The 27,529-nt window shown below is 40.0% G+C and overlaps 1 protein-coding gene and 1 pseudogene across 1 annotated transcript; one reads left to right on the top strand and one right to left on the bottom strand.

Moving 5' to 3' along the window:
* The first annotated feature begins 3,632 nt into the window (after positions 1-3,632).
* On the top strand, positions 3,633-5,381 carry LOC114636403 (annotated as a pseudogene).
* Positions 5,382-25,102: 19,721 nt separating this feature from the next.
* LOC114636405 (mas-related G-protein coupled receptor member B2-like) lies at positions 25,103-26,170 on the bottom strand. Its single transcript, XM_028784518.1, has one exon. It carries the CDS (start codon positions 26,168-26,170, stop codon positions 25,154-25,156), a length of 1,017 nt encoding a protein of 338 aa, XP_028640351.1. The 3' UTR covers positions 25,103-25,153.
* Between the last annotated feature and the right edge of the window lie 1,359 nt (positions 26,171-27,529).

The raw sequence follows: 27,529 nt of genomic DNA, 5'->3' as shown, positions 1-27,529 counted from the left end.
TGGCCATCTGTCATGTAGGGGCAGCCACCTCAAACCCCCACCTCATGTAGATGGGGCACCTCAGGCCAAGCTAATAGGAATCACCTCCATCAGACTCAACCTACACCAAAACTATATATAAGATCCCATCCTGAAGAAATAAAGGTATGTGAGAATTACTTTGTTATCTGAAAGCATCTGTCACAAATCAGTGTAACACTGCCTGGGAAGAGAATGCTCTGTCAAAGCTTTCACCACTAGAAGCTCCCATGCATTTGGCTCACCAGCTAGCTCTGCTTGGTGCAGCCAGTGCAGCACCTTGGAGCAGCAGTGACGCCAGAGCAGCAGTAGCAGCAGCAGAGGAGGTGGGGGAGGCACTTTTCCCTTCCTGCTTATGTCCTTTCCACTTCACTTGAACCCTCCCACTGGGCCAGGCCAAAAGTAGCCAGGTAGCCTCCAGTACACAGACTGACATTTTACATTCATTTGAGGTTTTTCCCAATGTCTCTTCTATTAGATTCAGTGTTTCTGGTTTTATGTTGAGATCCTTGATGCACTTGAACTTTGGCTTTTTTATAAGGTGATAAATATGAATAAATTTGCATTCTGCTAAATATAGACTGCCAGTGAAACTAGCACCATTTGTTGAAGATGCTTTCTCTTTTTCTCTCTCTGTTTTTGGCTTCTTTGTCAAAGATCAAGTAATGCATAGGTATGTGGTTTAATTTCTGTTTCTTTAATTCTCTTCCATGGATCAATCTCTCTGTCTCTGTATCAATACCATGTAGTTTTTACCACGATTGCTGTGTGGTACAACCTGAAATCAGGGGTGATTATTCCCCCAGAAGCTCTTTTATTGTTGAGAATTGTCTTTGCTATACTTTTTTTTTTCCATATGAAGTTGAACAAAATACTACTGTCATGTCTCTGGGAAATTGTGTCGGGATTTTAATAGAGATTGCATTTAAATCTGTAGATTGATTTCGAAAAGGCAGCCATTTTTACTATCTTAATCTCACCAATCCACAAGTTTGGGTGATCTTCACACCTTCTTAGGTTTTCTTTGATGTCTTTCTTCAGAAACTTGAAATTCTTGTCATACAGATCTTTCACTTGCTTGGTTAGTTACATTAAGCTATTTTATATCATCTGTGGCTATTTTGAAGGATGTTGTTTCCCTAATTTCTTTCTCAGAACATTTATCATTTGTACAAAGAATTTGTTTGAGTTAATTTTATATTGAGTCACTTTGTTGAAATTGTTTATCAGTTGCAGGAATTTTCTTATAAAATTTTTGGGATGGCTTATGTACAATATCATATCATCCACAAACAGTGTTGCTTTGATTTTTTCCTTTCCAACTTGTACCCACTTGATCTCTTTTTGTTTTCTAATTGCCCTGGTTAGTACCTCAAGTACTATATTGAATAGATAGGAGAGAGTGGCCAACCTTCTCTTGTCCCTGAATTTAGTGGAATTGCTTCAAGTTTTTGTCCATTTAATTTGATGTTGGTTGTTGGTTTGCTGCATATTGCTTTCCTCATATTTAGAATTGTGCAATGAATTCCTGATATCTCCAAGACTTTTAACATGAAGGGGTGTTGTACTTCATCAAAGACCTTTTCATAATCTAATGAGATGATCATGTCATAATCTTTGAGTGTACATATATAGTTTTTTTTCATTGAATTTGTTTACCTAGTTGCTTAAATTGTTGGATTTTCATATATAATTCATTCCTGCAATGAAACAAACCTACTTGATTGTGAGGAATGATGGTTTTGATATGTTCTTGGATTTGGTTTGCAAGAATTTTATTGAGACAACTTCTGTCCCATCAACCAGAGTAACTGGGTTCCTCAGGATCCAGGGATGCAGGAACCCCTGCTCAGCCAGTGTCACAGGTTCCTTCCTGTCTGAACCTGTGTCCTGAGTAGACCTTGGGTGCTGGCTCTGCACCCAGTCCCACAACACCCAGAAAAAGCTCTACTCCCAAGTACTCTAACATGCCCAGAACACATGTGATGAGGCCACAACATCTGCTTCATCACCTGGAGTAACTGGGTCCCTCAGGATTCAGGGACACAGGAACTCCTGCCTGGCCAGAGGCACAGGTTCCTGGGTACAGTTTGAACTTGTACCCAGAGTAGACCTGGGGTGCTAGCTCTGTACCCACTCTTACAACACCCAGAGGGAGCCTGTCTCCCAGGTGCTCTGAAATGCCCAGGATCTGCATCCCTGGATCCTGAGGAACCCAGTTACTCTGGTTGATGGGACAGATGTTGTCTCAATAAAATTCTTACAAACCAAATCCAAGAACATATCAAAACCATCATTCCTCACAATCAAGTAGGTTTGTTTCATTGCAGGAATGAATTATATATGAAAATCCAACAATTTAAGCAACTAGATAAACAAATTCAATGAAAACAAACTATATATGTACGCTCAAAGATTATCATGGGATCATAGAGGAAGCTCAACTCCCAAGAGATCAGAAACACCCAGGAGCACAGAGCTCTGACACACTCAGGATCACAGTTGTGGCTACAACATATTTTCCAACACCCAGTGTAACTGAGACACCTTCAAGAACCAGGGAAACACAAAGCCCTGCCCAGCCAGAGGCACAGGTTCCTTCCGGCTTACACCTGTCCCTGGAGAAAACCCAGGGCTCCGGCTCCCCACCCATACTTGAAACACCCAGACAAAGTTTGATTCCCAGAAGCTCTGACACAACCAGGATCACAGGAGGGACAAGATCCAGTCAGAGACATCAAGGACAGGTAGCACTAGAGATAACCAGATGGTGAGAGGAAAGTACAGTACAAGAACATAAGTAACAGAAACCAAAGCTACTTGGCATCATCAAAATCAAGTTCTCCCACTACAGCAAGTCCTGGATATCCCCATGACACCAGAAAAGAAAGATTTGGATTTAAAATCACATCTCCTGATGATGATAGAGGACTTTAAGAAGGACACAAATAACTCCCATAAAGAAATGTTGGGAAGACGGTGGTAGTTCACTGAAGACGAAGCTTAATCAAAGGATCTGTCTGCAGAGCCTCTGGAAAAGCTACCGTCTCAGTAAGGGCTATAATAGTTTATAGAAGTGAAGAGTTTCTAAAGAAAGTAACTGTGGGAAAAAATCCATGGTGGCGGAGGAGGAGTTGGAGGGTTTCCACGCGGCTGGTCCCACATGCAGGAGAAAGTTCTAAGGTTTCAGAGGCTGGAGGCATTGGCGATGGCAGACTCCAACAGCACAAGGAAGTCCTTGGTTGCAAAATGGTTTATTGTCATGGCGGATGGTGGATGGATCTGGAAGTATGTCCCCTGAAACTCAGGGCAGTCCTGAGTTAAATAGGGAGGTAGAAAGGGAGAGGTTCTGGGGAAGCATGCTTAATTTGCTTTATCTAGGCCCTGAGGCCTCTAGGCACACCCTCTACCCGTGCACTTTGGGAGGGGCTGTAATGGCCTATGTGCCTGAACAATGTAGGTCTATGGAGATGAGACTGTGTCAGGACCCTGGGTTCTGGGGATGTGGCCAAACTCTTGCCATTTCTCACTTAGAGTCTCAGGATTCTAGGCCCATGTCCAGTCATGAACCAGGATACCCTTACACAGTCCAACAGATAACCAACAAGAAAAGAAAAATGCCGAAGCCAATCAATGTAAGAGTAGCTACAATGGATGCTGAGGTAGAATTTGCCATTCAGCCCAATACAACTGACAAACAACTTTTTGACAAGATTGTAAAAACAGTTGGTTTACTTGAGGTCTGGTTTTTTGGACTGCAATATGTAGACAGCAAAGGATATTCTACGCTAAAACTGAATAAAAAGGTAACACAGAAAGATGTTAAAAAATAAAATCCTTTACAGTTCAAGTTTAGAGCTAAATTCTTTCCTGAAGATGTTTCTGAGGAATTGATTCAAGAAATAACACAGACTTTTCTTATTGCAAGTTAAAGAAGCCATCTTAAATGATGAGATACATTGCCCACCAGAAACTGCAGTTCTTTTGGCTTTATATGCTGTTCAAGCCAAGTATGGAGATTATAATAAAGAGATTCACAAACCAGGCTATCTGGCTAATGACAGACTCTTACCGCAGTGTGTTTTGGAACAACACAAACTGATCAAAGAGTAGTTGGAGGAGAGAATACAGAACTGCCATGAGGAGCACAGAGGGATGCTAAGGGAAGATTCGATGATGGAATACTTGAAGATTGCACAAAATCTAGAGATGTATGGTGTCAACTACTTTGAAATCAAGAATAAGAAGGGTACAGAGCTGTGGCTGGGTGTTGATACTTTAAGTCTGAATATTTATGAACATGATAACTAGTTAACACCTAAAATTGGTTTTCCCTGGAGTGAAATCCGAAACATTTCATTTAATGACAAAAAATTTGTTATAAAGCCAATTGACAAAAAGGCACCTGATTTTGTCTTTTATGCACCTCGTCTGAGAATCGATAAGTGAATTTTGGCCTTATGTATGGGAAACCATGAACTGTACATGTGAAGGAGAAAGCCTGATACTATTGAAGTACAACAGATGAAGTCTCAGGCCCGGGAGGAAAAACATCAGAAGCAGATAGAAAGGGCACAATTAGAGAATGAAAAGAAGAAACAAGAAATAGCAGAAAAGGAAAAGGAAAGAAAAGAACATGAAAACGAAGAGCTGATGGAGCGTCTGAGGCAAATTGAAGAGCACACAATGAAAGCCCAGAAAGAACTAGAAGAACAGACACTGAAAGCTCTGGAACTGGAGCAGGAGTGCCAGCGAGCAAAAGAGGAGGCAGAACGGTTAGACAGGGAGTGCCGGGCTGCGGAAGAGGCCAAGTCTGCAATAGCCAAGCAAGCTGCTGACCAGATGAAGAAGCAAGAGCAGCTGGCAGCAGAACTTGCCGAATTCACTGCCAAGATCGTACTTTTAGAAGAAGCCAGGAAGAAAAAAGAAGAGGAAGCTACTGAGTCGCAGCACAAAGCTTTTGCAGCTCAGGAAGACATGGAAAAGACCAAAGAAGAGTTAAAAACTGTGATGTCTGCGCCTCCTCCACCGCCCCCGCCCCCAGTCATCCCTCCCACAGAGAATGAGCATGAGGAGCACAACGAGAACAGTGATGAGGCCAGCAGTGAGCTGTCCAGTGAGGGGTAATGAACCACAGAAGCGAGGAGGAGCGGGTGACAGAAACTCAGAAGAACAATAGCGTGAAGAAGCAGCTCGAGACATTAAGTTCAGAATTAGCCCAAGCCAGAGATGAAACCAAGAAGACCCAGAGTGATGTTCTTCATGCTGAGAATGTCAAGGCAGGCCGTGATAAGTACAAGACTCTGCGACAGAACTGACAAGGCAACACAAAGCAGCGCATTGATGAGTTTGAAGCCATGTGAGAGCCGTTCTTGTGATCCATGTCCTGAAGCTGAACCACCACCGAGAAAGCAGGCCCGTGCAGGTGCTGTGGACGCATCCACCTTGCCAAAGCACGCAGAACACTGAAGGGCGTGCTTCAGCATTAAGGCAGTGTGATGTCATATTTGGTCATTTTTCTCTTGTCCAGGGAATAAATAATGGCATTCTGTCACCTTTTTGTACATTTTTCACTTTTTGTTTGTTTCATCTTTTTCAGTTGAATATTAACACTGATGGCCATGTCTGACAAATGTGTGTATGTGCTTTGAGCACTGTGTACATCCTAGGATAGTAGTGGACATTTCCATGCATGTTCAGTTAAAGAGTTCAGTTTTCTTTGCCCTTCCCATGTTGTAGGCTACATACATCTCCATGTCATTCTCATGTTTTGTCAGTGTGGCCTTCTCATGCCCTCTCATGATAGAGCTGTAATCCTGGTGTCACACAGATCACTTACTGGAGGTGTCTAAAATGAGATAGTGGGGTAGACAGACGGACAGATAGGGGACTACATCACAAAATGATTAGAACATTGGACAGCACAGTATGCAGCCAGTGGTTAATTATTACAGAATCCCTTAATTATCTATCTTATTGGGTGTTTGCTTTACTTAAGTACAGTCATCTCAGATAGCTTGAGTGATGGTGTTTCAAGTCCTGTAGTCCTATGGTGGCTTTCCTTGCCTGCCACTTCAGCGATACACCCACTAGGCAGTTGCTCCTAGGAAAATTATTGATGAAGCACTGCCTGCAAGTATGTTGTCTCTGAAAAAAAATGCAAGTTTTGTTCTTAGGTTGATTTAGAAACACAGATGTCCAATAGAAGGTAACTCTTGATGATAGCTAATTCTAATTGTTGAAGGGGGAAAAAAAAAACCAAACCTTGGCCTTTCTGCAAGGGCAGCATATGTAAACATCAATTCCGAGAACATAACACTACCTCACTCGTCATATGTTGACTGTTCACACACAGTCTGTGCTGCATGTCTGTTACCCATGGGCAGTCACAATCATGTCCTTCATCGAGTGTGCTTCTGAGATTCCAGTGCTAATGCTTTAACTGCCTTGTTGTTGAATTGTGGGACTCTGATTTGTGTTTAGATTGTATATTATCACTGGTATGCTGTTCCCTGATGGGTGTTCTGTGTCTGAGGAAGTGGAGTGACTCTTTGTGAGAAAGTCATTGCCTTTGCAGCACATGAAGCATTCCCACCCTTCATTCTTGATGGGATAGGTAACATCATTTTAGCATATTTGGTTTCTAAATCACTGCTTATTTTATTTACAACTTCTAAAAACAAATTTTATTTCAATTACATCTTACTGAGGAATTCTTTCCAGCTAGAAAGCTGCTCCTACATTCTCTGATCATGAGGCACCTGAATTTGAAGATACAGAAAGCCTTGTTTTCTCTGTGTGGTTCAGCTACTTTCCACTTGATATTATGCACTCAAACTTAACTTTATCTATGACAGTTGCCATTTTATTAAGCAGTTTTCACGCACAGAAGATTCAACTTGTTTTGTGATGTTTTTGATTTTTGCTGACTTAAAAAGGTTTAAATTGGGCAAACATTATAAAAAGGAAAAGGTTAATATATTTTTTGGACTCTATAGGACAAAAGACAACTGGTTCACCTTGAAGTGACTGCTGTACAGTGGTTGTGTACATGCTTCCAAGTCATTTGTGAGGGAATGCTTCCCATAGATGAGAGGGAGAGACAGTAGGCCTTACCATTCAGACTTTGAAGTATGAGTGTTCTCTTTTCCAAAGCATCAGAGCAATAGTCCTTATTGCTAAAAGAATTGACTTCCATCAGATTTTTACAGTTTTTTTTCTACTTGCACTGTATACATTATCATTGCTACACCAGTTGTTACAGTGTTGAGAGGATACCAGTTATATTTGCTGTTAATAGTCTATTTGTAGATTAGGATTAAAGTGGGTTTAATCCATTTTTATAGATGTATGAATTTTTCTAAACAGGAACAGCCATTTGTAAAATGGGTTTTCATAGTGATTGCATCAATTATAACGTTTATCATTAGCAGTTGAGAGAGCACAGGTTCATATAGCAATGTAAAAACACACTAATGAGTATTTGGTAATTTCCCATTAGCATAATTTCATGTTGTACAAGTAAATTACATCTCTAATTTTGGATAATATTCATTGGTTAACAATTAAGTGACAAAAGCTCAAAAAAAAAAAGAAATGTAGGAGAACACAAGTAAACAGGTAGAAGCCATTAAAAAGGAAACACAAATATCCCTTAAAGAATTGTAGGAAAATACAACCAAACAGCTGAAGGAATTGAATAAAACCATACAGGATCTAAAAGTGAAAATAGAAACAATAAAGAATCACAAAGGGAGACAATCCTGGAGAGAGAAAAACTAAGAAAGAGATCAGGAGTCATAGATGCAAACATCACCAATAGAATGAAAGAGATAGAAGAAAGAATCTCAGGTGTAGAAGATACTATAGAAAACATTGACACAACAGTCAAAGAAAACAAAAAATGCAAGCAGCTCCTAACCTCAAACATCCAGGAAATCCAAGACACAATGAGAAGACCAAACCTAAGGTTAATAGGTATAGAAGAGAGGGAAGATTCCTAGCTTAAAGGACCAGTAAATATCATCAACAAAATTATAGAAGAAAACTTCCCTAACATAAAGAAAATGATGCTCATGAACATACAAGAAGCCTACAAAACTCTAAATAGACTGGACCAGAAAATAAATTTCTCCAGTCATATATTAATAAAAACATCAAATGCACAAAACAAAGAAAGAATATTAAAAGTAGTAACGGAATAAGTCAAGTAACATATACAACCAGACATATCAGAATTGCAGCAGAGATAGCTGGTCTGCTCCCAGGAAGATGCCATATTCTGACCCATCCTGTGGGACCATGAAAGGATAGCTTGGTTTCTGGTTGAGCACTGCTAGAGGTAGTCGGAGACCTAGCAAGTATCCCTGCAAGGGATGGTACGCATTTCACCATGCTCCCAGACTCCAGGCTCCTGACATGAGGCTGAAGACCTCCATTGACCAGCACCTTTCAGTCACATAGGGCAACACCCCTACCAGCCCCTCCACAGGTAGAGGGCATGACTACAGGCTGCAGAATCTCAAGAGATCTCCATATTAAGGCCATATTGAGGTACTTAAAGGCCAGAGGGCATAGCCAATTAAGCATTCCTTCCCAGACCTTCTTCCTTACAAACAATATTTAACCTCAGGCTTGCCCTGAGGATACGTGGTACAGCTACATCCACTTTCTGCCCTGACAATAAACCTTTTAAAACCATGGACAGTAAATATCTTTAACAAAATTATAGAAGAAAACTTCCCTAATCTAAAAAAAAGAGATACTAATGAACATACAAGAAGCCTACTGAACTCCAAGTAGACTAGACCAGAAAACCTGCTGAACTCCAAATAGACTAGACCAGAAAAGAAATTCCTCTTGTCATATGATCATCAAAACACAAAATGCACAAAACAAATAAAGAATGTTAAAATCAGTAAGGGAAAAAGGTCAAGTAACTTATAAAGGCAGGCCTATCAGAGTTACACCAGACTTCTCACCAGAGATTATAAAAGCCAGAAGATTCTAGGCAGATGTCATAAAGATGTTAAGAGCATATAAATACCAGGCCAGGCTACTATACACAGCAAAACTCTCAATTATTCTGGATGGAGAAACAAAGTTATTCCATGCCAATACAAAATTTACACAATATCTTTCCACAAATCCAGTCTTACAAAGAATAATAAATAGAAATCTCCAACACAAGAAGGAAAACTGCACCCCAGAAAAGGTACAAAATTAATCTTCTTCCAACAAATGCAAAAGAAGATAGACACACAAACATAATTCTACCACTAATAATAAAAATTATAGGAAGCAGCAATCACCTTTGTTTAATATATCTTAACAGCAATAGACTCAATTCACCAATAAAAAGAAATAGACTAACAGACTGGATATGTAAACAGAACCCAGTGTTTTGCTTCATACAGGAAATGCACCTCAGCTACAAAGGCAAACACTACCTTAGAATAAAAGCCTGGAAAACAATTCTTCAAGCAAATGGTTCTAAGAAACAAGCTGGAGTAGTCATTCTAAAGTTGAACAAAATCAACTTTCAATGAAAAGTTATCAAAAAGGATAAGAATGGACACTTCATAGACATCAAGGAAAAATCCACTGAGATGAACTCTCAGTTCTGAATATGTTCCAAATATAAGGGCACTCACATTCATAAAAGAAACTTTACTAAAGCTCAAAGCACACATTGTACCCCACACAGAAATAGTGAGAGACTTCAACACCCCACTTTCAGCAATGGACAGATCATGGAAACAGAAACTAAACAAAGACACAGTAAAACTAACAGAAGTTATGAACCAAATGGGCTTAACAGATACCTATAATACATTTATTTCATCCTAAAACAAAAGCATATACCTTCTTCTCAGCACCTCATAGTACCTTCTCCAAAATTGATCATATAATTACTCACAAAACAGGCCTCAACAGATACAAGGAAATTGAAATAATCCCATGCACCCTATCAGACCACCATGGATTAAGATTGGTCTTCAATAACAACAAAAACAACAGAAATCCCACGTACATGTGGAGACAGAACAATGTTCTACTTAGTGATAACTTTGTCAAGGAAGAAATAAAGAAAGAAATTAAAGACTTTTTAGAATTTAATGAAAATGAAGGTATATCATACCAAAAACTTATGGAACACAATGAAATCAATGCTAAGAGGAAAACTCATAGCTCTAAGTGCCTATAAAAATAAATTGGAGAGAGGATACACTAGCAACTTGACAGAATACCTGAAAGCTCTAGAACAAAAAGAAGCAAATACACCCAAGAGGTGTAGACAGCAGGAAATAAACTCAGGGCTGAAATCAACCAAGTAGAAACAAAAAGAACTATATAGAATCAACAAAACCAGGATCTGGCTCTTTGAGAAAATCAACAAGCTAGATAAACTATTAACCAGACAAACCAGAGTGCATAAACAGTATCCAAATTAATACAATCAGAACTGAAAAGGCAGACATAGCAAAAGAAACTGAGGAAATTAAAAGAATCATCAGATCCTACTACAAAAGCCTATACTCAACAAAACTAGAAAATCTGGATGAAATGAACAATTTTTGAGGCAGATACCAGGTATCAAAGTTAAATCAGGAGCAGATAAACCATCTAAACAATCCCATAACCCCTAAGGAAATAGCATCAGTCACTAAAAGTCTCCCCACTAAAAAAAAAGCCCTGGACCAGATGATGGTTTTAGTGCAGAATTCTATCATACCTTCCAAGAAGACCTAATACCAAATTCTCTTTAAACTATTAAACAAAATAGAAACAGAAGGAACACTACCCAATTCATTCTTTAAAGCCACAATTATGCTCATATCTAAACCATATAAATACCTAATAAAGAAAGAGAACTTCAGACCAATATCCCTTATGAATATTGATACTAAACACATTCAATAAAAATCTTGCAAACTAAATCCAAGAACACACCAAAATAATCATCCATCATGATGAAGTAGGTTTTATACCCAGAATGCAGAGATGGTTCAATAAATGGAAATCCATAACGTAATCCACTACATAAACAAACTCAAAGAAAAAAACCACATGAAAATCTCACTAGGTGCTGAGAAAGCAATTGGCAAAATTCAACACCTCTTCATGGTAAAAGTCCTGGGAAGATCAGGAATTCAAGGCTCATACCTAAACATAGTAAAAGCAATATATAGCAAATCAGTAGACAACATTAAACTAAATCGAGAGAAATTTGAAACAATCCCACTAAAATCAGGGACTAGACAAGGCTGCCCACTCTTCTCATACCTATTCAATATAGAACTCAAAGTCTTAGTCAGAGCAATTACACAGCGAAAGGAGGTTAAAGGGATACAAATTGGAAAGGAAGGAGTCAAAATTTCAGTATTTGCAGATGATATGATAGTATACTTAAATGACTCCAAAACTTCCACCACAGAACTCCTAAACCTGATAAACAACTTCAGCAAAATGGCTGAATATAAAATTTACTTAATGAAATCAGTAGCCTTCTTCTACTCAAAGGATAAACAGTCTGAGAAAGAAATTAGTGAAATGATACTTTTCACAATAGTCACAAATAATATAAAATACCTTGGTGTGAATCCAACCAAGCAAGTGAAATGTCTGGATGCTCATGGATTGGCTGGATTGATATAGTAAAATTGGCCATCCTGCCTAAAGCAATCTACAGACTCAATGCAACCCCCATTAAAATTTCAACTCAATTCTCCACAGAGTTAGAAAGAGTAATTCTCACATTTATTTGGAATAACAAAAAATAACAGGATACCAAAAACTATTCTCAATAATAAAAGATTTTTCTAAGGGAATCACAATCCCTGACCTCAAACTGTACTACAGAGCAGTAGTGATAAAAACCTATTGGTATAGAGATAGGCAAGAAGATCAATGGAATAGAATTGAAGACCCATAGATAAATACACACATCTATGGTCACTTGATGTTTGACAAAGGAGTTAAAACTATCCAGTGGGAAAAGGACAGCATTTTCAACAAATGGTGCTGGCTCAAGTGGAGGTCAGCATGTAAAAGATTGCAACTCAATCCACTCTTATGTCCTTGTATAAAGCTCAAATACAAGTGGATCAAAGACCTCCATATAAAACCAGAAACACTTAGACTAATAGAAGAGAAAGTGAGGAAGAGCCTCAAACACAGGGGCAGAGGGGAAAAATTTTCTGAACAGAACACTGATGGCTTATACGCTAAGATCAAGAATTGACAAATTGGACCTCATAAAATTGCAAAGCTTCTGCAAGGCAAAGGACACTGTCAATAGGTTAAAGTGGCAACCAATGGATTAGAAAAAAATCTTTACCAATCCTACATCCAATAGATGAAAATTATCCAATGTATACAAAGAACTTAGAGAATTAGACTCCAGACAATCAAATAACCCTATTAAAAAATGTGGTACCAAGCTAAACAAAGAATTCTCGACTGAGGAAACTCGAATGGTTGAAAAACACCTAAAGAAATCATCATCAGGGAAATGCAAATCAAAATCTGAGATTCCACCTCACACCAGTCAGAATGGCTAAGATAAAAAAACTCAGGTGATATCAGATGCTGGCAAAAACGTAGAGAAAGTGGAACATTCCTCCACTGTTGGTGGGGTTGCAAGCTGGTACAATGTCTCTGGAAATCAGTCTGGTGATTCCTCAGAAATTGGACATAGTATTACCTGAGGACCCAGGTATACCACTCCTGGGCATATACCCAAAAGATGGTCAAACATATAACTAGGATACATGCTCCACTATGTTCATATCAGCCTTATTTATAATAGCCAGAACCTGGAAAGAACCCAGATGTCCTTCAATAGAAGAATGGATACAGAAAATGTCGTACATTTACACAATGGATTACTACTCAGCCATTAAAAAAAATGAATTCATGAAATTTTTAGACAAATGGATGAAACTAGAAAGTATCATCTTGAGTGAGGTAACTCAATCACAAAAAAACACACATGGTATGCACTCACTGATAAATGGATATTAGCCCAAAGTCTCACAATACCTAAGATGCAACTCATAGACAACATGAAGCTCAAGATGCAAGATCAAAGTGTGTAAATTCAGTCCTTCTTAGAAGGAGTAACAAAATTCTCATAGGGGCAAGTAAAGAGACAAAGTGTGGGAGCAGACACTGGAGGAGGGGCCATCTGATGACTGCCTTACCTGGGGGTCCATCACATGTGCAGTCACAAAATACAGGCTCTGTTGTGGGTGCCAGGAAGTGTATGCTAACTGAAGCCTAATATACCTGTTTCCTGAGATGGTCTACCAGAGGCAGAGCCTCAAAGATAACCATTGAAACTGATGATGGGGTCCCCTTGGAGGAGGAGGAGAGAATACTGAAGGAGCTGAAGGGGCTTTCAGCACAATGGGAAGAGCGACAATAGGAACCAACCAGAGCTCCCAGAGTTTAAACTGCTACCCTGGGAACATGCTTGGAGAGACTCATGGCTCCAGCTGTATATGTAGTAGAGGATGGCCTTGTCAGGCATTGGTTTGAAAGGAGGTCTGGTGAAGGCTGAAAGCCCCAGTGTGGGGTAATTTGAGGGTGGGGAGGGTGAAGTGGGTGGATTGGTAGGGGCACACCCTCATAGAAGTAGCAGGAGGGGGGACAGCATAAGGAATTTCTGGTGGGGGGATGAGGAAAGCAGATAACATCTGAAATATAAATAGATAAAATGTCCAATTAAAAAAATTGGATGCCAAGGAACATTCTGCCAAGTGCCTATGATCCTTCCTTTTCACCTAGGCATAAGTATACCTACAACTAGGCATACATACCTATGCCTAGGTGAAAAGGAAGAATCAATTTACTGACATATGGCATGATCTCTATTACATATCTAATATGGGGAAAAGGGCATGTTTGTATTTTTTATACAGGATGCTGAGGGAGCATGGTGGCTGCCAGAGTGACTGACAAGACATGCTGATGCTGAAACAAGGAATGATGCTGACCTGTGAGCTTGCTGAGTGCCCTGACAATGGTGACTGAGGAGCTGTATTGGACATATGTTCCTGACCAACTTTTGCTTGCCTACATCACAGATGGGACAAGCTGCCTTGCATCAAGTTTTTAGAACTTGTGGGACAGAGAATCAAAAAGAGAAATTATAATGTCTCTTGAATTTTTCTTTTTTTTTCTTTTTTTCTCTTTTTTTATTAGATTTTTATTTACATTTCATATGTTGTCCCCTTACCCCATCCCCCACCCACCCAGGAACCCCCTATCCCCTCACCCCTCCTCCTGCTTCTCTGCGGATGTAACCCCTACCTACACCATCCCCCACTCCCACCTCCCAACCCTCAAATTCCCACCCCCTGGGGCATCCAGCCTTCATGAGGTCAAGGATCTCTTCTTCCACCTATGCCCAGCAGGGCCCTCTGCTCTTACATATACAGCTGAAGCCATGGATCCCTTCCTAAGTGCTCCCAGGCTAGTGGTTTAGACCCTGGGAGCTGTGGTTGGTTGGCATTGCTGCTCTCCTCATGGGGCCACAAACCCTTTCAGCTCCAATGGTCTTCACTCTAACTCCTCCATTGGGAATCCCATTATCAGTTCAATGGCTAGTTGTGAGCATCTGCCTCTGAATATGTCAGACTCTTGCAAACCTCTGAAGAGACATCTCTATCACGCTCTTATCAGCATGCAATTCCTGACTTCCACATTAGCATCTACCTTTGGTGACTGCACATGGGATGGATACTCAGGTGGAATGGTCTTCAGACAGCCCCTCCTTCAGTTTCTGTCCCTTACTTTATCTCCATATTTGCTCCCTTGAGTATTTTGTTGCTCCTTCTAAGAAGGACCGAATCACCCCCACTTGGTCTTCCCTCTTCATGAGCTTCAAGTGGCCTGTGAGTTGAATCTTGGGCATTTCAAGGTTCTGGGCTAATATCCAATAATCAGTGAGTGAATACCATGTGTGTTCTTTTGTGATTGGCTTACCTCACTCAGGATGATAATTTCTAGTTCCATCCATTTACCTAGGAAACTCTCGAATTCATTGCTTTTAATAGTTGAGTAATACTCCATTGTGTAAATATACCACATTTTTTAAAATCCATTCCTCAGTTGAAGGACATCTGGGTTCTTTTCAGCTCCTGGCTATTATAAATAAGGCTGCTATGAACATAGTTGAGCATATGTCCTTGTTATATGTTCGAGCATTTTCTCGGTATATGCCTAGGAGTGGTATAGCTGGATCCTCAGGTAATGCTATGTCCAATTTTCTGAGGAACTGCCAGACTGATTTCCAAAGTGGTTGCACCATCTTGCAGTCTCACCAACAATGGAGGAGTGTTCCTCTTTCTCCACACCCTTGCCAGCATCTACTATCACCTGAGTTTTTAATCTTAGCCATTCTGACTGGTGTGAGATGGAATCTCAGGGTTGTTTTGATTTGCATTTTCCTGATGACTAAGGATACTGAACATTTCTTTAGGTGCTTCTTGGCCATTCGAGTTTCCTTAGTTGAAAATTCTTTGTTAAGCTCCATACCCCATTTTTTAATAGGGTCATTTGGTTGTCTGGAGTCTAATTTCTTGAGTTCTTTGTATATATTGGCTATTAGCCCTCTATCAGATGTAGGATTGGTAAAGATCTCTTCCCAATTTGTTGGTTGTCGTTTTGTCCTATTGACAGTGTCCTTTGCCTTACAGAAACTTTGCAATTTTATCAAGTCCCATTTGTCAATTCTTGATCTTGGAGCATATGCCATTGGTGTTCTGTTCAGGAAGTTTCCCCCTGTGCCCAAGTATTCGAGGCTCTTCCCCACCATTTCTTCCATTAGTTTCAGTGTATTTGGTTTTATGTGGAGGTCCTTTATCCACTTAGACTTGAGCTTTGTACAAGGAGATAAGAATGGATCAATTTTCATTCTTCTACATGTTGTCCTCCAGTTGAACCAGCACCATTTGTTGAAAATGCTGTCCCTTTTCCACTGGATAGTTTTAGCTCCTTTGTCAAAGATCAAGTGACCATAGGTGTGTGGGTTCATTTCTGGGTCTTCAATTCTATTCCATTGATCTTCCTGCCTGTCTCTGTACCAATACCATGTAGTGTTTATCACTATTGCTCTGTAGTACAGCTTGAATTCAGGGATGGTGATTCCTCCAGAAGTTCTTTTATTGTTGAGAATAGTTTTCGCTATCCTGGGTTTTTTTTATTCCATATGAATTTGAGAATTTCCTTTTCTAACTCTGTGAAGAATTGAGTTGGGATTTTAATGGGAATTGTATTGAATTTGTAGATTGCTTTTGCCAAGATAATATTAATCCTGCCAATCCATGAGCATGGGAGATTATTATTAATTATTATATTAATCCTGCCAATCCATGAGCATGGGAGATTATTATTAATTATTATATTAATCCTGCCAATCCATGAGCATGGGAGATCTTTCCACCTTCTGAGATCTTCTTCAATTTCTTTCTTCAGGGACTTGAAGTTCTTGTCATACAGGTCTTTCACTTGATTGGTTAGATTCACACCAAGGTATTTTATATTATTTGTGACTATTGTGAAGGGTGCCATTTCCCTAATTTCTTTTTCAGTCTGTTTATCTTTCATGTAGAGGAAGGTTACTGATTTGTTTGGGTTGATTTTATAACCAGCCACTTTGCTGAAGTTGTTTATCATGTTTAGGAGTTCTCTGGTGGAAGTTTTGGGGTCGCTTAAGTATACTATCATATCATCTGCAAATGATGATATTTTGACTTCTTCCTTTCCTATTTGTATCCCTTTGACTTCTTTTTGTTGTCTAATTGCTCTGGCTAGGACTTCCAGTACTATATTGAATAGGTATGGGGAGAGTGGGCATCCTTGTCTAGTCCCTGATCTTAGTGGGATTGCTTCAAGTTTCTCTCCATTTAGTTTGATGTTGGCTACTGGTTTGCTGTAAATTGCTTTTACTGTGTTTAGGTAGGGGCCTTGAACTCCTGATCTTTCCAAGACTTTTATCATGAAGGGATGTTGAATTTTGTCAAATGTGTTCTCAGCATCTAGTGAGATGATCATGTGGCTTTTTTCTTTGAGTTTTTTATTTAGTGGATTACATTGCTGGATTTCTGTATATTGAACCATCCCTGCATTCCTGGGATAAAACCTACTTGATCATGATGGATGATTGTTTTGATGTGTTCTTGGATTCATTTTCCTAGAATTTTATTGAGTATTTTTGCATCGATGTTCATAAGGGAGATTGGTCTGAAGTTCTCTTTCTTTGTCGGGTCTTTGTGGGGTTTGGGTATGAGTGTAATTGTAGCTTCATAGAACAAATTGGGTAGTGTTCCTTCTGTTTCTATTTTGTGGAATAGTTTGAAGAGAATTGGTATTAGGTCTTCCTTGAAGGTCTGATAGTATTCAGCACTAAAGCCATCTGTTCCTGGGCTTTTTTTGGTGGGGAGACTTTTAATGACTGCTGCTATTTCCTTAGGGGTTATGAGACTGTTTAGATGGTTTATCTGCTCCTGATTTAACTTTTGTACCTGGTTTCTGTCTAGGAACATGTCCACTTCGACAACGTTTTCCAGTTTTGTTGAGTATATGCCTTTGTAGTAGGATCTGATGATTTTTTTAATTTCTTCAGTATCTGTTGTTATGTCTCCCTTTTCAGTTCTGATTTTATTAATTTGGATACTGTCTCTGTGCCCTCTGGGTAATCTGGCTAAGGGTTTATTTATCTTGTTGATTTTCTCAAAGAACCAGCTCCTGGTTTTGTTGATATTTTGTATTGTTCTTTCTGTTTCTATTTGGTTGATTTCAGCCCTGAGTTTGATTATTTCCTGCCTTCTACTCCTCCTGGGTGTACTTGCTTCTCTTTTTTCTAGAACTTTTAGTTGTGCGGTCAAGTTGTTAGTGTCTGCTCTCTCCAGTTTCTTTTTGTTGGCACTTAGAGCTATGAGTTTTCCTCTTAGCACTGCCTTCATGGAATCCCACAAGTTTTGATATGATGTGTCCTCATTTTCATTAAATTCTAAAAAGTCTTTAATTTCTTTCTTTATTTCTTCCTTGACCAAGTCATCATTGAGTAGAGAGTTGTTCAGTTTCCATGTGCATGTGTGTTTTCCATTGGTTTTGTCATTATTAAAGATCAGTCTTAGTCCGTGGTGATCTGATAAGATGCAAGGGATTATTTCAGTCTTTTTTTAATCTGTAGAGGCCTGTTTTGTGACCAATTATATGGTCTATTTTGGAGAAGGTACCATGAGGTGCTGAGAAAAAGTTATATTCTTTAGTTTTAGGAGGAAATGTTCTATAGATGTCTGTTAAGTCCATTTGGCTCATAACTTCTGTTAATTTCAAAGTGTCTCGGTTTAGTTTCTGTTTCCATGATCTGTCCATTGCTGAGAGTGGGGTGTTGAAATACCCCACTATTATTGTGTGAGGTGTAGTGTGTGTTTTGAGCTTTAGTAAAGTTTCTTTTATGTATGTAGGTGCCCTTGCATTTGGAGCATAGATGTTCAGAACTGAGAGTTCTCCTTGGTAGTTTTTTCCTTTGATGAGTATGAAGTGTCCTTCCTTATCTTTTGTGATTACTTTTGGTTGAAAGTTGATTTTATTTGATATTAGAATGGCTACTCCAGCTTGTTTCTTGGGATCATTGGCTTGGAAAATTGTTTTCTACCCTCTTATTCTGAGGTAGTGTCTGTCTTTGTCACTGAGGTGGGTTTCTTGTATGCAACAAAATTCTGGGTCCTGTTTGTGTATCCAGTCTGATAGTCTGCATCTTTTTATTGCAGAATTGAGACCATTGATGTTAAGAGATATTAAGGAAAAATGATTGTGGCTTCCTGTTATTTTTGTTATTAGAGGTAGAATTATGTTTGTATAGTTATCTTCTTTTGGGGTTGTTGGAAGATTACTTCCCTGCTTTTTCTAGGTTGTAGTTTCTCTCCTTGTGTTGGCATTTTCCATCAATTATCCTTTGAAGTGCTGGGTTTGTGGGAAGATATTGTGCAAATTTGGTTTTGTCATGGAATATCTTGGTTTCACCATCTATAGTGATTGAGAGTTTTGTTGGGTATAGTAGTCTGGGCTGGCAATTGTGTTCTCTTAGGGTCTGTATGATGTCAGTCCAGGCTCTTCTGGGTTTTATAGTCTCTGGTGAAAAGTCTGGTGTAATTCTTATAGGTCTGCCTTTATATGTTACTTGACCTTTTTCCTTTACTGCTTTTAGTATTTTTTTCTTTGTTTTGTGCATCTGATGTTTTGATTATTATGTGACGGGAGGTATTTCTTTTCTGGTCTAGTCTATTTGGTGTTCTGTAGGCTTCTTGTATGTTTTTGGACAACTTGTTCTTTAGGTTAGAGAAGTTTTCCTCAATAATTTTGTTGAAGATAATTACTGGCCCTTTAAGTTGGGAATCTTCATTCTCATCTATACCTATTATCCTTAGGTTTGGTCTTCTCATTGTGTCCTGGATTTCCTGGATGTTTTGAGTTAGGAGTTTTTTGCATTTTGCATTTTCTTTGACAACTGTGTCAATGTTTTCCACAGTATCTTCTGCATTTGAGATTCTCTCTTCTATTTCTTGTATTCTGTTGGTGATGCTTGTTTCTATGACTCCTGATCTCTTTCCTAGGTTTTCTATCTCCATGGTTGTCTCCCTTTGAGCTTTCTTTATTGTTCCTATTTCCGTTTTCAGATCCTGAATGTTTTTGTTTAATTCCTTCTTTGTGTTTTCTTGCAGTTCTTTAAGGGATTTCTGTGATTCCTCTTTAAGGGCTTCTACCAGTTTACTTGTACTTTCCTGTATTTCTTTAATGGAGTTACTTATGTCCGTCTTATAATCCTCTATCATCATCATCAGAAGTGATTTTAATTGTGAATCTTGCTTTTACGGTGTGATGGGGTGTCCAGGGCTTGCTATATTGGGAGAACTGAGTACTGATGATGCCAAGAAACTTTGGTTTCTGTTACTTATGTTCTTGTGCTTGCCTTTCGCCATCTGGTTAACTCTAGTGTTACCTGCCCTCACTGTGCAAGACTGGAGTCTGTATTTCCAGTTATCTTGCTTGTGTCAGAGCTCCTCAGAATCCAGATGTCTCTGTGGTCTTATGATCCTAATCTCCTGGGTGGAAGAACTCCTGGGACTCAGGCCACCTCTTGGATCTGGAAATCGTTCTGATCTGGGTGCAGTGGTTCGTCTAGGATGGCTCAGGATACAATGTCTCCCAAGTGCAAACTAGCTTGGTGTCTGCTGCTCTGAGTGCAGTGGCTCCTCTAGGATGGCTCAGGATTCAGTATCTCCACGGGAGCAGACCAACTCTGTGTCTTCCCCAGCCCAAAGGACCAGACAGGGGCAGAAGGGAAGTGGAATTCTGGAGGGGCGGGGTCTGGGTAGCTGGTGGGTCCTGAATGTCCCTGGCTCCCAGATGTAACTCTGGGGCTTAGGGAGTGAGATGGAGTTCTTACCGGCTGCTCTGAGTGCAGAGGCTCCTCTAGGATGGCTCAGGATTCAGTATCTCCACAGGAGCAGACCAACTCTGTGTCTGTGGAGACCTCGCAGAGCTGAAAGGCTCAGGGTGATCCTGAGCAGGCCGGGAGGCCGGCAGCAGCTGGCATGTGGTCCTCTGGCTTGTAGGTGCAGGAGGCAGGCAGAGGAGTCTGCAGGCCCAGAAGCCGAGAGTGGGCCAAGCTGAAGAGCTCTTGTATTTTTCTTAAAGGTGACCAGCTATTAGGACTCACTCATATACTGGTCTAGAAATCAATCCAATATGCAAAACAACAGTCTACACTTGGAAGGCTGGATCTGGACATTTTCAGAGACATATTTGGAAGTTAGCTGCAGTTCTCTATGATGCTGTTAGCAAGAGATAAAGTTGCAACAGGATGTGGATTTCAAAGAAGTGTTAGTTCATGTGTTAAGGCTTTTATAATTGTCAAGTTAAAATTACTTTTGTTTCTTCTACAGTATTTATTGGTAGTTGCATTGATTGTACATTTTCTAATTCTGTTAGTGTGTTGAAACCTAGCATGTATGTTATGTGGGTCTATCAACCAACTTTTGCTTTATTGCCCTGAGTATTACAGAACCTTAGTTTTCTGAAAAAAGCTTGCAAGTACTGAAAGAAGTGAGTTAGGGTTTAAGCATAAGCAAGAGGGTAATGGGCTTGAGTATTGCTGGTATAACAGCTTTAATTACGTCAATTGCTAGCACCACTGCCTCTGCAATTGCTTTGACACAAGAAGTTAAGATAGCTACGTCTGTTAATCATTTAGCAAAAAAAATGTTACTGTGTAATGAGTATATAAGATTTAGATAGGTGTTTGCAACATCGGATTGTTACTCTTTATCCTATTCAAATTATTGGAAGGCAGTTCAGAGTTTAAGAATAAGGAGCCATCTTGAGAGTGTCATGCCAAATACCAATGGAGTTGTGTTACTGATAAAACTTACAATGATAGTCATTGTAATTAGGTAAAAGTTTAAAGACACTTGTCAGGTATTTGGCATAATTCTAACACCTCTCTGGATGTTGTAACTTTGCATAGTGAGATTATGTATTTAAAGAATTTTGCTCTACTGAGCTTTGATGCTGCATATACTGCTGATAAAATCATCCATGGTTTGAGGTCAGTACTTCTGTTTTGGTCAAGCTTCAAGAATGGCATATATAGCTGGATTATGCTACCCCTTTTTGTCCTGGGAATGGTTTTATTCCTGCCCATTGTATTAAAGCTTGTCTTTAACAACATAAACATGTTGGAAGCCAAAGTACATGACTTGAATCTGAAACTGAATCCCTAGACAGAGTTATTAATTTAACAGGCTGGGAAGACAATGATGGGTAAGACTCTGCACAAAGCCTTACCAACCTAAGACATAAGTGCACTGCTTTTGATAATGAATATTCCACAATGGATAAGGAAGGCTTTCTTGTCAGAACAACCTAATACAGGCTCAGTCTTGTTTATGAAATAAAAAAAGGGGAGATGTCGAGAGCTTTGAGGGCTGCTTGGTGGTAATCTGACATTGGCCAAGGACAAGGAAATGAGCCGCTTGGCAGGAATATGACATTGGCCAAAACAAACGAAATAGGCTTTAGGCAGGAATCTGACATTAGGGTAGAATAAAGAAATAATTTCAGGCAGGAATCTCAATCTTAGGCTAGAATAAAGAAGTAATTTCAGGCAGGAATCTAAATCTTAGGATAGAACAGAAGTATGCTTAAGGCATGAAAATGACTTTGGGGTAGGACAGGGAAGTAGGCTCAGATATTTTGGTCATCCTGATAAGCTGTTAGAAACAGTGATCACTGGAGTGATCACAGAACTTTGTTTATTGTCTTTCTTGTTCTTTGACTATTTGTGTTTATTGTCTTGCTTGTTCCTTGACTATTTGCATCTATTATATTGCTAATTCCACAACCTAGAACTGACCATAATACTTGAATGTAATTCAAATGGTATAAAAGCAAAATAATAATAAGAATAAGAAAAAATTGCAAAGCTTCTGTAAGGCAAAGGACATTATCAGTAGGATAAAATGGCAGCCAACAGTTTGAGAAAAGATCTTTATCAATACTATATCTGATAAAGGGCTAATATCCAATATATACAAGGAAATCAAGAAGTTAGACTCCAGAGAACCAAATAACCCTATTAAAAATGGGGAACAGAACCAAATAAAGAATTCTCTACTGAGGAATGGCCGAAAAACTCCTAAAGAAATGTTCAACATCTTTAGTTATCAGGGAAATGCAAATCAAAACAACGTTGAGATTCCACCTCATCACAGTCAGAAAGGCTAAGATAGATAAAAAACTCAGGTGATAGCAGATGCTGTCCAGAATGTAGAGAAAAGAGGAACACTTCTCCATTGCTGGTGGTATTGCAAGCTGGTACAACCACTCTGGAAATCAGTCTGGTGGTTCCCCAGGTGGACATAGTACTACCTGAGGACCCAGCTATACCACTCCTGGGCATATACCCAGAAGATGCTCCAAAATGCAATAAGGATGCATGTTCCACTATGTTCATAGGAGCCATATTTATAATAAACAGAAGCTGGAAAGAACCCAAATGTCCTTCAACAAAGAAATAAATACAGAAAATGTGGTATATTTACCCAATGGAGTGCCACTCAGCTGTTAAAAACAATGAGTTCTTGAAATTCACAGGCAAATGGATGGATCTAGACAGTATCATCCTGAGTGAGGTAACTCAATCACAAAAGAACACACATGGTATGTACTAACTGATACTAGGGAAAGAGCATGGATTACTCACAATACAACTCATGTACCACATGAAGCTCAAGAGGAAGGAAGACCATAGAGTGGATTCTTCAGGCCTACATAGAAGGGAGGAGTGGAAAAAGAGGGAAAGAATCAGGTATGGGAGAAGATGGAGGAGGTGTACATAGGGTCAGGAAATTGAACTAATGTGTGTAGTAAAGGGGTATAGAGAACTAGGGATAGCAACTAGAAACTTCCAGATGCCAGGAAAACAAGAGCCTTCCAGGACCCCACAGGGAGAACACTAGCTGAAATACACCACAAAAGTAAGGGAGAACCTGTCAAGACCATGTCCAGAGGCTATGCATGGTCCCCAGCTGATGGGAAGAGCCACCCACACATCTCCAAAATTTTAACCCAGAATTGCTCCTGTCTAAAGGAAATTCAGGGACAAAGAATGGAGCAGAGACTGAAGAAAGGCCATACAGAGACTGCCTCACCTGGGAATCCCTCTCACATGTAGACACCAAACCACCAAATCCAGACACTATTGTAGATGCCAAGAAGTGTTTGCCAACAGGAGCTTGATACAGCTGTTTCTTAAGAGACTTTGCCAGATCCTGACCAATACAGATGGGGATGCTTGCAGCCAACCATTGGAATGAGCACAATGGAGGAATTAGGGGAAGCACTGAAGGAGCTGAAGGGGCCTTATTTGTCATCAATGAGAGGGGAGGCCCATGGGCTTGTGAAGGCCTGATGCCACAGTGTAAAGGGATACTAAGGTGGTGAGGCAGGAATGGGTAGGTGGGTTGGGGAGCACCCTCATAGAAGCAGGGTAAGAGGTGATGGGATAGGGGGTTTGCAGAGGGGAAACCAGGAAAGGGGATAATATTTGAAATGTAAATAAATAAAATATCCAATTAAAAATTGTTGAACTCTTTTAATTGTGCTTCAACTGAAAATATCACACAGTACAGCTTCAAAACAGAATATTATAGACAATGTTACTAAATTATTCATAATTCAGTTAAAATAGTTGTTATAAATGCAAGTAATAAATTCAAGCAATAAATATATCTGAGAATCATTTAAATCTGAGGCAGGTTTGATTTCAAAGGAACCTTGTCTAAAGAACATTATTGGAAACGTCTCATAAAGGATTAGAAAGTCAGAGAGAGCGGAATCACAGCAAGGACAAGGGAGAAAAGGTAAAAGACTTGACCATGGGATGCTAAGGAAGGCATTGTGAAGAGAAACACAGAAGTCAGACTCTCTCCACCTTCGTATGGACATGGATGTTGATGGATCTCATTGCAAAACCTAAGAGCACTCTTCCAATTTTAAAAATTAGAGACACAGTGAACCTGATGTTCACAGTGAGGACTCAGCCGTGTGAAGAGAGATGTAACAGTCTTCATTTGATAATATTTATCTGTTTAGTAATCAATTTATATAAGAAAGAGTATTACTTCATATATTCTTCATAACCATGCAGTGTTTAAGTCTTAAACACCGAGAAGGGTATTTTGAAAGAATTTTTGTAAGACACAACATTTGTGTAAGCATTATAAATTTCAGTGACTACAGAAATACAGCCCTTCCCTGTACTTCCACTTGCCTTCTATTGAAGGAGGGTTCGTCAACAGTAGGAGCAGTTCTCTACCATATAACACTTACACAAGGAGTCCCATCAAAAGGAGATAATAAACCCTTAAGTAACCCAGCTTCAGAATTGCTACAGTCAGTATTTGTATGAAGACCCATTTCTCTCAACTTTTCCAAAAATTATTGTTTTAATTAACCAATTGAAGAAGAGGTAACAAACTGAACAAAGTTATAAAAATGGTCCTCACAGATAAGAAAAAAATATTTCCCTCAAAACCACTTTTGTCTGATCAAGCAGCTCTCAGCTGCTGCTTTGAACTGTTTCCAGTTCTTCAGGGTGGTCTGAAGAGCTCTTATTTTCACTTTCTTCCTCCTCAGTGGTATCCTGAGTGGCTCTCTGCAGAAGTAGCTTGAGAGTCTTCCGCCTAAACCTACGGTGTCTAATAGAGCCAACAAGGAAGTAAATGATGGGGTTGACACAGCTGTTAACACAGGAAAGGAATAGTGTTTCATGATAAAAACTACAAATGTCAGCATAATGAATACTGATAACCCATTTATAGATTAGCCAATACATTCCAAAGGGAAGACCAAAGATTAGGAAGACCAGTACTGTGAGTGCAATGGTCACATACAGCCTGGTCACAGGAATCCGCTGGGAGCCACAGAAGATTCTGACAAGCAGGATGAGGCTGGACCCACAGAGAACAACAAATAAAACAATTGACCATACAGCAGTGATGACATAAAATGTATCACACCAATAAAAGTCAAAACTATTAAACAGTAAGCCACATGCATTCCCTTCCAGGAGACCCAACACCAGGGAGATAGCCCAAAGCACAAAACATGTGATAGCTGATGTGTGTCTTGGTCGTTTACAGCGATACCAGATGGGCCATATTACAGACAGGCAGCGCTCAATGCTAATGGTGCTGAGAATGCTCAGACCAGAAAGATAAGCAGATGATGACACAATATAAAAAAACAAAGGGATTTCAATGTCAATTGAGTAGAAGAAGTAAATGCCAATATGAAGGCAAATTACAAACTGAGAGCACAGGAAGAGAAAGTCAGCCACAGCCAGGTTGAGAATGTAGACAGAGAAGGCATTCTTGTGCATCTGGAAGCCCAGGAACCACAGCACTATGGCATTTAGTACCATTCCAACCAGGGAAATGATGAGGCAAAGCAAAATCATGGCCTGGATCTTGATGGCACAAACTGAAGTATCATTGTAGTAGCTTTCATTCAGCCATATGATGTTAGTTTCCCAGGCTGAGATGCTTAGATTCTTGCTTAGTAAATCTCCACTCATTTTCCTGAAACAGCAAAATAAAAGTATATGAGCACATGCTGTGGACTCTGATTCAGGAACACACAGCTATGTGGTGATGCCTCACCTGGTTCATAAGAAGAAGAAACAGGACTCTAAAAATTAAGTAATTTATTTATATCAGTGTTTCTGGAGCCTTTATTAATTTAATTTTTGTGGGACCATGGAAGGATAGCTTGGTTTCTGGTGGGACACTGGCTAGAGATAGCCAAGAACCAACAGGTATTCATACCTACAAGGGATGGCATACATTTTGCCATGCTCCCAAACTCCAGGCTCCTGACACACGGCCAAGACCTCCATTGATCCATGCCCTTTAGTCATGTAAGACAATGCCCTACAGGCCCTTCCAAAGAGAGTTTTGTATCACCCAACACAGATTGAGGGTATGACTATAGGCCTCAGCTGCAAGAGATCTCCATATTAATGAGATACTTAAAGGCCAGAGGGTGTAGCCAATTAAGCATTTCTTCCCAGGCCCTTCTCCCTCCTCCTTTCCTATTTAACTCATGTCTGCACTGAGGTTGGGGGGGAGGTCTTACACTTTTATCCACTTTCTGCCATGACAATAAACCTTTTAACCATGGACTTCCTTGTGTCTTTGGGGCCCTGCCATGGGAAACCGTGGAGAAGGCCTTTGAGAACCTAGCTGCTGCTTAATCTCCCACTAGAAGACTTCTCTACTTTCCCTGCTGTGGAGGCCTACCAACTCAACTGAGCTAAGCAAGTGCCATAACCAAGATTCTCTATACCACAGGACGCTGCCAGAGCTTCTTTCTTGCCCCTCTTGGCTGCAGGCCAGTCCCCCCATATGCCCTCCATCTTAGTTCTTCCATGGCTCCCAGCCGTGTCTGGGAGCCCAAGGACAGAGACCAACGGCCTCCAGGTCAGCCGCCTCTTCCCGGAGACCTCCACTCAGAAGCTCTACCCCAGCAGAACTGCAGGCTGAGATCTCTCCACACCAGGGCAGAGCCCTGCAGCATCCACTTGGTGCCGTGTGGGGTGAACTCAGTCAAATTCCACACTTCTGCTTCCCTGAGCCACAATAGAACCCACGCCCACACACTCGAGGTAACAGTTCCACAAATTTTCTGGGGCATTAATTGAAATGCACTTGATATTTATTTGGGCTTTCTTTAATCTATGACCTTTAATGGTATGAGAGTAGTTGGTTTCCATATAGTAACTCAGTGTCTTCTGGCTGTGTCAGAACAAACTAGAACTCTGAACCTAACTTTCTCTTTTCTATAAGGATGGTTCTTTTCTGCTGCAGGAACTCAGAAGCCAGAAGCACGACTAACATATGCTCTTAGTCTGGGCATAGGGAAATCCATCAAGTGG

Source organism: Grammomys surdaster, unplaced genomic scaffold, assembly GCF_004785775.1.
Source record: "Grammomys surdaster isolate TR1022 unplaced genomic scaffold, NIH_TR_1.0 123888, whole genome shotgun sequence".
Lineage (NCBI taxonomy): Eukaryota > Metazoa > Chordata > Mammalia > Rodentia > Muridae > Grammomys > Grammomys surdaster.
This window is presented reverse-complemented; position numbering and strand designations above follow the sequence as displayed.